At 39.4% G+C, this 13,413-nt stretch overlaps 1 protein-coding gene across 2 annotated transcripts; it reads right to left on the bottom strand.

Annotated features, from left to right (window-relative positions):
- Positions 1-553: 553 nt before the first annotated feature.
- On the bottom strand, positions 554-12,424 carry lgi1b (leucine-rich, glioma inactivated 1b). 2 transcript variants are annotated; one of them, XM_028567171.1, is made up of 12 exons: positions 12,345-12,424; positions 12,090-12,201; positions 11,763-12,007; positions 11,520-11,591; positions 9,988-10,059; positions 9,220-9,291; positions 6,427-6,498; positions 5,368-5,537; positions 4,517-4,681; positions 4,130-4,350; positions 3,527-3,773; positions 554-2,567 (listed from the first exon to the last, which is right to left on the bottom strand). In XM_028567171.1, the coding sequence occupies exons 3-12, from the start codon at positions 11,963-11,965 to the stop codon at positions 2,218-2,220; spliced, it is 1,644 nt and encodes a 547-aa protein (XP_028422972.1). In that variant the 5' UTR covers positions 11,966-12,007; positions 12,090-12,201; positions 12,345-12,424; the 3' UTR covers positions 554-2,217. The 2 variants fall into 2 exon arrangements, with proteins under 2 accessions (XP_028422972.1, XP_028422973.1); XM_028567172.1 differs by having other exon boundaries at positions 11,763-11,995.
- Positions 12,425-13,413: the final 989 nt, after the last annotated feature.

Genomic DNA, 13,413 nt, shown 5'->3' with positions numbered 1-13,413 from the left:
CAGTGGAGATTTGAACCAACCAAAACTCATCTTACACCCGTCTTTATGAAAAACATGCATAAAACAGCTTTAATACGTATTGTAGCCTACTAACGTAGCCTACAATACTATTAAAGGTGTGTGGCTCATAATGTGTAGGTGAAAATTGGGACTTTTAATGCAAAATAATGAATTTGCAGGACATTTAACTAAAAATCATAAATTTGAGTCATAATAATGAGCTATATTCCCCCCCTCCTCCCAAAAAAGAGTTTGCTTGGGGCATCAGTGTATCTGCTGAAAGTAACTGATGTTTTTGCTGATTCACTATAAGGCCACAGTTAAACCTTTTCTATTTACCACCACAGTGGGGTGCTCACAACACACTGGCTGACTGACGGCACTTGTTTTTAGGGCAAGACTTGATGTCAGTGCACTGAACTGTAAATATTAGCTATCAAGAAGAATCACAAATTGAAAGAGGAATAAAACATAACGTATACTGTGGTGAATCAACAACAACAATAAAAGAACTACATCTCTGATTTAACATTTTAGTATTTTATTACCACTGTACATAAAATACAATAAGCAAGATGACAAAGGAATAGCTATTATCCTCTGTCCTTACCTAACTAGATTAGACTGACACAAGTAGCCTAAGCCTACACTGTTTTGCAAAAGTAGCATGGTACACAGCATTTAAGGAGGTGATCCTTATCTAGACTAAATTCTATATCTATGGAAAATCAAACATTGTGTGGTCCCCTCTACATACAAAAGCAATATCATATAAATTACTTTACACAGTATTGTAAAAACGTAAACAATATATTTGGCAAATCAGTGAAGTCAGTAATTGTTATCAGAATTCAGTTTCGTTTGTGTCAGAATAAGAGGACCGTGTGAAAGCACAGGTACCAGGTGCTGCACAGCGGTTGGCTTTTTAGTTGCGGAGTAAAGACAACAATGGTTTTGTCAGTGAGGGAGAAAAGGGGCAAGAGTGCAGTGAAAGAGGGAGGGCTAGGTGACACAGTGGGACGCTTCTAGCGAGTCATTCATCAGGATTCAACACTATGAGTGTCTGTATCGTGCATGCAGTCTTGCTTAACTGATGGTCATAGAGTAGACAGTACAGAAAAGGTGTTTTTCTCAGTTTCTCACAGTGCAAAAAAAAAAAGACTGATAGGTTGACTAGCTGCCAAATTGCACTGGAAGAATGTACATAATCTTCAACAATTAGCCCAAATTTTACCCGCATTTGGTTGGAAGCTTGCCTTGTATTATTTTCAAGTCAGGTCTTATAGTAACAAAATACACCTAACATTTCCAACTACAGTGGTGCTGCTGTTAACGTATCATTAAACTTGGGTTAGATTCCAATTTAAAAAAAGATTCTTGTACATGTGTTAGATCTACAGGGTATCTAACAACCCAGACATTGTCACATAGGAGTTAGATGACACATTGTTTGAATACAACGTCCACATATCTCAGTAACCTTTCCATTCTGAAATTACATTATAACATTCTTAATCTTTTATGACATTTTACTCTGATGTGAATTTTCCTGAAATGCTTTGTTAAATAAAGAAGACTTAAATTAAGAAAAAATGTCTAATGTGTCCATAGTTTTTTCATTTTTTTCAAGAATGTTTTCCTATTATTGCATGGTCACAAGCACTACCACATTCCTATATCTTTCCTATCAAATTCCTATAATAGAAATAAAATTGTATAGAGTTGAATTGCAGAGACATATATTGTATGTCTAAAAACTGCAAGTACACCTGCAGTGGTGATTAAAATACAAAAGCACTGATTTTATAGCTTTCTTTTTCCTGAACGATAGTCAGTTCGCACTCTGGGTGGAATTAGGTTTATCAAATGGAGAATAAGGCATTTCCAAACAGATGAAAATACATGGAGATTATCAAAATAAAGTAGTTGCAGCAGGTTGCCAAACACTGTGTAGAATATAGTTTCAATGTAATGAAAATGGTGTCAGAGGTCTTAACATACACTCGTTGATCATAACAAATGTCAACCACTTAATCTCAATTTAAAGAGTCTGAACTGTATTTGAAATATTTTTTTGAGCTTCTGCTTAAAACGTCCTTTTGTTTAAAATTGGGACTTGCTGGTGAATTCTAATAGGACTGACATGTTCAACACAATCACAGAAGAAAGCATTCAAATGGTAGTGAACATAATTTGTCCCAAATAAGACGATGGGTTTTAATTACTCAAATCGATCATAAGGTGCTCATAGATCTGAGTTTTTCCCTTGAAGCTGGATGCGAGCAGAAACACCCGGTCGTCAATGGAAACCATAGAAAATGCTCGAGGCGCCTGGATATTCAGCTCCTGAGATGGGACAAACTGGCCCCTCTCTGTGTCCCATTGGTAGACCTGCGTCAGTGAATAATCGCTGCCCAAGATGGCATACTGCCAGTTGCCGATGGAGACAGGCTGGAACACCATGGAGCCACGGGAAGGAAATGTCTGGACCTCCTTAAACATGGCACCGTCCCAGCGCATCACCTTGGAGTCCCCGATGAATCTTGTCAAGCATATAAACAGCTCACCTTTGAAAAAAATTCACGGGACTGTTGAGTTTACACATTCAGCTACTAAATCAGAATCTGAAATAGAAAAACTCACAAAAGAATGTCATTTCAAAAGAATGTATAGCTTGTGTAGAAGAAAACTAATTATCTTACAGTTTTTAGTCTCATCCTAATAGTCTCTTTCCTGTTCACCGATAAGTTCCTGCTGTTCTTTATGACATTTTGACATGGAGCAGACAGCACTGAGTCTATGCAAATCTACTCAGACAGACTTGTGAGTTGAATGTCTTCTCAGCTTTTGTTTATTCTGTTGTGTTCTGTAAACTTGTATAAAACCCTGGCCAGACAAAAACTAATTATGTTCAGAAAGAATTCTGCAGCATTGTGTGAACTTCTGTCTCCGCTTTGCAAAAAAAAAAAAAAAGAACTCATCTGAACCAGCCACAGAATCGGACCTGAAAAACCTTTTCTTCTACACTTGTTATCTATAGCTACTTAGCAGAGTCACTAATAGATGAGCTGTCCCTTCAGAGAGAAAAAAAATACAAAGAATATTATACAGTAATGATTTATGGGCAGGTTTAATGGCAGTGGACGATGACACTGCCTGTTACCACCTTTAAAATAAATGCCTATGAGGAATGACGAACTAAAGTGCAATAAATCACAGCTAAAAGTATGACGTCAATGTTTTTATTGAATTAACCGCATCAAAGGAAATGTTGACCCTCAATCAAAGTCCACTGTAAATTATATGACACACGCCAGACTATCTTAAGCTTAGCAATATAAACTCAATAATGGCATGTAGAGTACTGTATTATGCAGTATCCTGCTCCAAGGACAGAGTTAACTCACACAAGCTGATACTGTGATACTTTATGATTAGAAATTGCTTAAGAGTATGCAATGTCTTTTTACTTAGTGCCAAAATAAACGCTGTGTACATACACTGCTATTCAAGCTACAGCTCTCACCTTTGACCCGGAAGTGTTTGACAGAGAAGACGTCCTCCATCTCTGGTATGTCGGTCCTGCGGTCAAACTGTTTCTGGCTCCTGTTCCACTGGTAGACAACGGGCCTCTGTGAGCTGCTGGACAAGATCAGGTGGGGTTTGTTGGAGATCTCCAAATATTCTACATCCGTGTCTCGGAACCACGGGTGGAGTGACTGGTGGGAGTAGAAGCCATTGCCGTTCCATTTGTACACTGTTGTGGAGCCGGCCTATGAGAGTAACGTCAGATCAAGTTATTCAAAACTTACTGTAACATAGACTTGTGCTTAGTATGAGTATGGCGCCAAAGTGTGCGTGCGTGCGTGCGTGCGTGCGTGCGCCTGAGTGTCCCCAAACATATGTGAGCGCATATGCTAACATTTGGCAACGCCAGGGTAATCAGCATGAGCAGACGCAAACCGACATGCTGTAGAGAAGGACACCAGGGTGAAGGAATGGCTGACATTGTGGAGCAGTACCCAAACAGGGGCTGGACACAATAACAGAAACACCTGCACAATGTCATGCAATCACATGCCATAAAATCAAGTACTTTTGAATAGTGGAAAAGAAAAAAGTAGCCGACCTTGGAGCTGTCAGCGATGACAAAAAAAGACTCTCCGTCGATCATGAATGTCTCGATGTCGTTAGGTTTGCGAATCTTCAGGATGTCTATGTCCTGGATCTTGATGAACTTGTTGGCAGAGGGGTCGCGTTTGTAAATGTGTGAGCCTCCGAACAACTGGGCCACGATGACAAAAAGGTGGTTGTCAATCACCATGGGCTTGCAGACCACAGTGGAGGTGCCTGGATAAGAAAAGAGAAGACACATTATCAATAATGCACAGATAACCATTAATACTATTTTATTATGTCCCCCATTAACAATAATACATAGCCATTCGAGGCAGAAACATTTACATGGGATTGCCCCATAACATCAATACTGCTCTTCACTTGTTTATGGACTTACTTTCAATGGTGTCGTAAGTCCTGAAGGTCATCTCAACGTGGTCCCATTCCAGGAAGCTGCACGTCCCAGCAAACGGTTGTGCAAACACAACATACTGATCCTCGTCAAAGGTGAAGGCCCCCACCGAAATTGACTCAAACTTCAGCGACTGATAGGAGGCAAACTCTGTAGATATAACGTGACACTGAGTTCAATCCTTTATCTTTAAAGGTCCCATATGAAAGTGAGATTTCCATGTCTTCTTTTTTTATTTATTATAAAGCAGGTCTAGGTACCGTAAAAATACTGTGAATGTATCAAAACGCTCAATCGGCAGATAAATGCACACAGCCCATATTCAGAAACTGTGCCTTTAAACGAGCAGTCAGGACTTCCGTACGATTGTGATGTCACAACTATAATAAATATAGCTTGAAAGTGCCTCTACAGTTCCGTTATAGTTATTCCCCGGCTGCAATGATGGTGCAGAGACTCAGAAAGCTCAGATGTGGAAAACCTGGATAAACTGACCAGTCAGAGCATTCGGGAGGGGGTCTTAAAGAGACAGGCGCTAAAATGGAGCGTTCCAGACAGAGATGTAAACACTTTCTAGTAGAAATCCCAAATACAATATGAACCTGAAAGTGAGCATAATATCGGACCTTTAAAAAAATGCATTCATATTGATGCGTTCGTCCATAAACAGGAAGAACACAGCAATGACATTTCAGCTTTATTCTCAGCTCCATTAGCATTATTGATAAGAACAAGAAGGAAACAAGAGTGAAAAGGGCGAAGCAGTTAACTGGTAACAGAAAGCTAATGTTAGTTCAATGCTTCTATTACAGGGGGCAGATAAAGGAAGATGATACCTGCTGTGATGCAGTCGAAAGAGTGTGGCAGCAGGTCATTGATCTTCTTCCCCTGGTAAATGGGTGGACCGCTGCAGTAGATCTGGTCCAGGGTGGCATTAGTGTGATGCATCCATTCCACCAACCACTTAAGCTTGCAGTCACATATTAGGTTGTTGCCACGTAGATCCCTACACGTATGTACAAATTGCATGGGATATCGGTTAACAGGCTTGTTAAGACAATAACAAGATATTTTAAGTATTTTATTTTCAATCCCCTGTCTGTCTCTCCGCTCCTTGGCTGCACTTTGGCTTCGAGCCAGGAAAGCCACAGCAACAAGTGTCCTATCTCCTGAGTAGCCTCGGCTCGTCGCCCACTCTCAGTCTGAATTGCTGTTGACCTTGGATGTGGGTATGGAATCCAAACACACACTGTAGCCTGCATTATTCAAGCTGATTGTGGCCGTGTGAAAAAAAGCGAGGATCCAATTCTTTTCTCTGTAATTGACTTGTTTACCATTTACTCTGACATTCTGGCATACAAACCCAAGCTTTCCTCTTCTCTCCTTCACATCTTTACCTTTTCCCATTGCAGCAGAATAGCTTCTTCTACAGTCTTTTATTTCTTTACTCTGTTTCTCCTTACGTCTTTTCTGCCTCACTGGGGCCTCTTTTTTTCCCCAGCTTCTGTCTTTTACATTCTCTGTTTAGTGTGGGATTTCCTCTCTTTTCCTTTTTAGCCCTATGACCTCATGCTATTACTGTATTAAATCCCACAGATTAGGAAAGGAGGGAGCAAGAAGACAGGAACATCTGCCATTAATCCTTTACCACCCCTACCAAAAAATAATATTACATTTGAGTTCTATCCTACTTGTCAGGATAAATAACAATCAAAAAAACATTCTCTTTTACAAATCAACTTAGAGTTAGTTATATATTAACTTTAACCTTACGCACATACAGTAAATCGACAGAAATTAATGAAGAGTAAATCAATACATTAGAAAATAGATTAATTAACTGATTACTAAATGTCTCAACAAAGCACCCTGTGTGTAAGACAGACTGAACTCACACTTTGGTCAAAGCATCCATTCCCTTGAAGACATCTTTGGGCAATGTCTCAAGGTTGTTGTAAGCCAGACTCCTAATCAACAAAGAGAAAAAATAAAACACATGGTGATTGAGTTAGAGGTAGACCGTCTCTCTAGACATAATAGACATTACACTGTATTATATGCTTTTCATTCATTCTGTTAGCCAGATTGACTTGAGCAAGAGTAGAATAAACTAATTAAAAAGAAATGAATCAAGCAACGAAAGTCGGAATTGCAATGCCCTGACAATATTAATGGGACATAGAGTTAGCTGTCACAAAGGCTAAGTGGTAAAATAGAGGGGAATTTCCTTCCCCAAGGCTGTCAACTGGATAATATCAGCCAGTTAAAACCAACCATCAAAAGCTGGCACCCTATGGACACATTTGTGAGCAAAAGACTGAACTCCAAACCAGAAAGAGATGTGAATAAAATGAAATGTCAGCGTAATTCACGAACACTGCATTATTTATTTGAGAGTTGATTCTCCAGAGAGAGGCCATTTTGCTTTGAGTTTGTGCAAGAATGCACTCTCCAAACAGATGGGGATGGAGCAGAGTGGACAGGATTCCAGCAGGACCCCAGCCTGCGCCCTTTAATAATGTATTAACTGTGACACATTTAAAATGCCCTCTCATAATGCATTTATTCGTCATTCCTTTTGTTTACTTTACTCTAAAACAAATGTATGAAACAGGAAAAGGGCACTCTATCCATGTGGTTGCAAGACTTTCTGAGTCATAGACAGTTTTTAACAGTAAATCACAGTTTGCATCTGTAGATAAAGTTACTGACCAGCACCTCTGAAGCTCACACATTAACAAGTTATATATCTTTTGTTTAAGTTGTACAAAAACCAAAGTGTGAAAATGACAAGTTATGGTTTTACATGGGGTTATGTGCCGGACTGGAGCAGTGACCTGCTGGAGTCACAGCTGGTTATTTGGCAACCTCACGGTGACATCAATCCTCCAGGAAGTCACTGCATAACCCTCCTTTAAACTGCAACTTGTCATATTTTTGTACAGAATATATATATATATATATATAGATATAACTAGTAAACTTTCCCCTAGCTGTTTCCCTCCCGTTTCCAGTCTTTATGCTAAGCTAACCATTTCCTGACTGTAGCTTCTTAGTGAACATAACATGACAGTGACAAACATGACAGTGGTGTTGATATTCTCATCTACAGTAACTCTTGGCAACAAATAAAGGTATTTCCTAAAAGTTTCAACTTTGCCTTTAACACTACACTTAACTAAGGGCATAACAAGTCCTGGTATAGAACTTTAATACCAGAGTTGCAGAATAAATTGTATAATAAGGTCAGAATGTCAGTTGTAAGTTTCAAATCATTCTTGGTCTGAATGTAGTCTCTACTTTCTCTCTCAGAGCACTGGTGGGATGAGATTTTCTCTTTCTCTTGACTTTGACTATACACTCATTAATGTGACGTCTGCTGCAACAGTTGTCAAGGCAACATTTCCCGTGATGTGGATTATTACAGTGCATGCTCTCAGACAGCTTCTATCAGACAGGTCACTGTCATTAATATCTATCAGTGCACAAGGCATTAATGAATGCAGACCCTTGACAGGCCTCGTATGGAAGTGTTCTTCAAGTGTGAATTTCAATGTGTGAAGTCACGCTTCTTGTAAAGCATAAATGGTGGGAAATGGCTATTAATGTGTTACCTTTTTACTTTTGCTCTTGCTAATGTTGTAACTAACACCGATATTTGCAGTTTTAATCATGCTTCGTTGTCTTATCATCAGAGTTATATGTTCTTTTGCCGAAAGCATGCATGAATAAATGCTGATAAACCTCTCATATCTGAGTTCTTTCCTCTACAGTACATTCCATATAAGTTATAAATGATGAGGAACACAAGTATGCAAATGTTTGGCTGCACTGCATTGCATACACTCGAAATGTGAAAGAGACTTTAGAGACAGATTATAGGTCACACGGTGTAAGGTTACAGTACAGTTATATTTAGTCCTGACATACAGGTCACTCATGCTCTCACATATCTTTAGTTTTGGCAAGCATTGCAGTGAAGTAATATAGAATAGTGTTTACAAAACACTGATACGAACTGTTGTTTGCCCGTTTCCTGTATTAAGATGTTGTTAACAAAAACATATTAACAAGGGATTCTATCTTTCTTAAATAGTATAAATACAGATACAGTATGCATTACTTCATCACACTCACAAAAGACCCCAAAGCAGTCTACAGCGGCACTGCTGACACTCCTGATCCCATTAGTGAAGCTAAATGACGGTTAAAGCCACGGAATGATTCATCCTTTTATACCAAAAATGTGTGAAGGACAACTCTGTTGGTCCACTGAGGCAATGTGACATCCAGATCTGCCCTTCAGCAACCTGATCCAGCTGAACCTTCAGCCAGTAACCATGTACATCCCCACTGGCAGCAGCACTTCTGCCTACCTTTGCATTTCAGACAGTGACAAGGTGATACGGAGAGTGAGAAACAGGAAATGCATGCACAGTTTATGTTAGAATACCATGACTACTAATATCCTATTACCTCTCCCAGAGAGAATGGACTTGTTAATGATTTGGGGTAAAGATAACGTAATGATTTATAAAATCTGGAGAAGAAGTAAGGAAGGAGGAAAAGATACAGTAAGGCAAGCCCCCTCGTAGAGGAATACGGGACGAAGGAAGTAAAGTAAGAAAGAAGGAAGAAAAAAAAGATAACATTTTCCAACATGGCTTCCACAGAACCAAAATACTTACAGATGTATCAGCGCTTTCAGGCCCCGAAAGGCATATGGGGATATCGATGCAATTTTGTTATTTTCAATAAATCTGTGAATGACAAGTATTTTTCATTAGCATTTTGATAGATTAGGATTAACACTATGTAAGCAATCCCACAAAAACATCAAATTCATTGTGACACTAAAAACCGAAATCCTTGAACTTTCTTGCATGTCTTCTCCCTTGGCAGTTTTGAGGGTTGAGAGCAGTTACTGAAGGGTTGTCTCGATAACCTGAGCTCTGTCCTAATTACATATTAATAATGTGAATTATACTTTAAAGTCCCCTACACAACCAAGCTTGTGTTTTCAACTAGGCTCAGCATTGCATGAGGTAAGCAAAGTTTATGTACTAACAAGAATCATAAAGATGTAAGCTGTCCTCCCCTAATCAGGCAACATAAGTGAAAACCCCTGCATGGGGTCTTTAAAATGGCACCATGCCAATATTGCTCAATTTTAGAGTGAAGTGTTGATGGACACTTCTGGATTTCTCAACACTAAACAGCTAAAACCAAATACAAAATCTTTAGGAATTGTTTTTTTTTTGCTGATTACTGCAGTAAAGGTTTCAAATTGGAAAATGGAAGTGTGTTTGATTGATGTTCATTGGTGTGTGCCAGTCAGTTCCTACTAGTACAATACCGAAAGTATGCAACTGGGGAACAGTTTGTGTACTTTGATGTTTCACCACACAAATGTATACTTTATATTAACCATTTATGAATTTGATATAAATACTTACAGATATTCAAGATGTGGTAAACCCAGGAATGCATCCTCATCAATTAGGTCAAATGAATTCGCTGTGAACAATCTGTGAAGAAAAACGTTAGAAAAAACTGTATTCGCAATCATAGTTTTTATTATAGTCCCCACAGCACTCCTAAATCCCTATATTTTTTGTGTTTCATAACTCAAAGGTGAACTGGGTTGAACATGAAAACGTCAACGGTAATCTGGGAGGAAATTTGGGGGTGCTGTCCTCTCCTGGCTGTGTATCTTGAAACTCAATTATTAGTATTGGGATATAAGTTGTGATTTATGATTGCCTATTACCAAAATCACTAACTCTTAAGTCCAAAACAGAGGGTAGGATAGAGTTACTGTAACAGACCACAGACTCATTCAGCATTTCTTCCCACAGTATGTGGTTAGAGAATGAATGAAACAAATCAAAGAGAAATGGCAGATCACTCCTACACGTTTTTTCATGAAATTAATGAAAGAGAAGAATGGATGCCTCCTCCCACATCTTTCTGAGACACCCTTTAAACCAGTAATGTAGGAATAGTGTCCAACAGGAATATATTGCGCCTCACTGCATCTCATTATATTTTATTGAATACATTATAGGCTTTTACTTCAAATCACTGTCAATCCAGTGGAAGAGTTTGGCTATTCAGGAAAACCTTATAATTCCAAGATGTCAAAATGCTGGAAATCTAATTTTGTCATGAAACTTTTTGTGTCTATCTTGTCACTGCAGGCTCAGCCAAGCACTGGCAGGGACATTTTACCCCCACAATGTTGGCCATAAGGAAGCCCCATTGACTAAGTAGCACTCTAATGGAGGTTAAGATACTCCAGGTCATCTTGGCAGTGAATAATGACAGAGGGGACAATGCCACTCATTCGTTTTCCCCAGCTAAATTAACTCTCCTTCTGGTCACAAGCCTTCATGCACATCCAAACTGATTAAGTGTCATCTGAACATATGGAAGTACCGACGCCAAGAAAATGTTTTGCTGAGACGAAATAATGCTTGGTGACAGTGTGCTGTTATGTGCAATACAGTGAAACAAGTGTGATTAGAGAGCACAGTTAAGCCTGACCTTGCTGTTAATTTGTGGATTTGCAATAACAAATTGCCCAATAGACTCTAGTCCTATCAAGATGTATAATAATGGATGTCATATGTCGAAGAAAAGGCAAGATAAAGTCCACAGTTATGTGTGTAATTACGATTTTACCGTTTCCCTCTTTTTTCAAAGTGCTATCTTTGAAAAAAAAAAACATGTTCATTATTTATCTCCATCTCTTTATATATCATCCCAGCAAACACACACATAGCTCATCTCTCCCCAGCCCCTCCTGTTAGTGTTGGTAGCCATGTGGTCTATTGCATAATCCTGACACCATTACAGAGAATCCCCCCTTTAAATCTGCATATCAGCCTCTATAGACGTCCTCTGGGGAGTGCCATGCCTCATTATTTGATAAAACACTGAAAATGGACAGACAGACAGACAGACAGACAGACAGACAGATACTCACAGCAGTTGCAGGGCCGGCGTGTGAACAAAGCTTCCTTCAATGATTTCATTAAATCCAGACTTGACAAAAGATCTGAATAGATGACAAACATAACGAAAGGGGAGTTTATCTGAAAGTATAATAAAGATAAGATCTGTGTGCACTGAAAGGCAGAGACAGAGTAGCCTATTCCCATAATATTTCCTGACAATTCACCATATGAACAATACAAACAAGAGTCTATTCAGATGCAGGACCACTTACAGTGAAACGACGTCGGATGGGAAAGTGTGAGGCACGGATCGGACATTCTCACACAGGGCATTATCTTTGGTGCAGGTACATCCAACGGGGCATCTGGGCGGTCTCACTCTCCGTCCGTCTGCCAAAACCAAGCTGACAGCGGCGACCCAAACCATGAGCGTCCATCCTTTCCATCCGCTCACTGCTCTGCCCGGGTATCCCATACCTTCTTTCCAGGTCGAGTACTAGGATTCCTGCACATGCAACTTTTCGGCAAAATTCTCCACGATTTGTAACCCCCGGATGTAAAAGTGTTTAGAAAAAAAAAATTTAAAAAATTGTACATACGTTTCTGTGTTGTTTGTTTTGATGATAGAAGCTGGTGTTGTGCGCTCAGATGCAGGCTTGTGTCTATGCTTCTTGCGTCTCAATAGGAAGGCACCAGTCCAGCGGATTCGTTCTGCAAAGGAGCAGGATTACAAATGCGGGACAGACAGGACACGAGAACAGAGCACAGTCTCAGATGTGTCATGAAAAGGAATTATGAAAATCATCTAAAACACGCTGCTAGGAAAATGTGGTTCTTATTATTCTGCTACTTACAAATAAGTTGTCTTCTAGACTCAATGCTGCTGCCATGTAAGAAAAAAAATAACAAATAAAAGCGTAAATTCCCGTGAGAGATACAAAGAGAAGGGGAAAAAAAAGATAGAAATGGAGGAGAGAGAGGGGGGGGGGAGGCCCCAAGGTGCGCTTTTTTATGAGCAGTGCCAGCTATTATTTATGCGCGCTTCAGAGCCGTGCATGGTTAATGGGAAGCGGCTAGCGGCTATTCATGAGGCTCTGTGATGCTCAAATGCACCTGCCTCACTCATTGACATGCTGCATCTTTTCTTCTCTCCTTTGGCATAATAATGACATCAACTATGAAAAGATATCGAGTTTATACGGTTAAAATTATACTAATGAGACTCATTCTGTGACATTGTGGCACAATGAATTATGACCTATTAAAGTAGGCTATAATTGTGTTTACTTCTTCAAAATCTTAACAGATAAATAATGCTATAGGCCTATGTCATGGAAAGACATGATATAAGGAATAACACATCACTTGATTTCATAAATATTTCTACTTTTCTAAGGGTAACAAATTATGAGAGTCATTTATAATTTTGTCTCTCACATCCTCTCTTTTTTCAAACCCACATTGAGTCCTTTGTTGACTTCAATGGGTTGTGGAAAAGTCAGGAAACACTGGACTTCTATTCCCAGACTGGGGCGAACTTTCACCCCTGCCACCACTATAACCCAAGGACTCAATTACACAGACACATTCAAATAGCATAATGGACTCTTTATTTTCCATCTACAATTCAAACGCCTACATGCATCCTATCTCCTGTGAACCATGAACGATGTAGGCCTGATCACCGAATTGCCAATTAATCATGAGTATAATTAGGCCATTTGTTCCAAAATGAAAGTCTGACGTTGTAGCCTACTCTGTCGTCCTAGGACAGTGTCCTTTTTTTTTTTTTTTTAATAGCCTAGATTATTCATTGCAACATGTTTTGTGGTGATGGCTTGCCCTCTAGTAGCCTACATATTAAAAAAGGTTGATGGGTGGATTAGGCTATACACATAGGCCTGATGAAAGATATGTTGTATG

The sequence above is a fragment of the Perca flavescens genome, chromosome 21 (genome assembly GCF_004354835.1).
Source record: "Perca flavescens isolate YP-PL-M2 chromosome 21, PFLA_1.0, whole genome shotgun sequence".
Classification (NCBI taxonomy): domain Eukaryota; kingdom Metazoa; phylum Chordata; class Actinopteri; order Perciformes; family Percidae; genus Perca; species Perca flavescens.
This window is presented reverse-complemented; position numbering and strand designations above follow the sequence as displayed.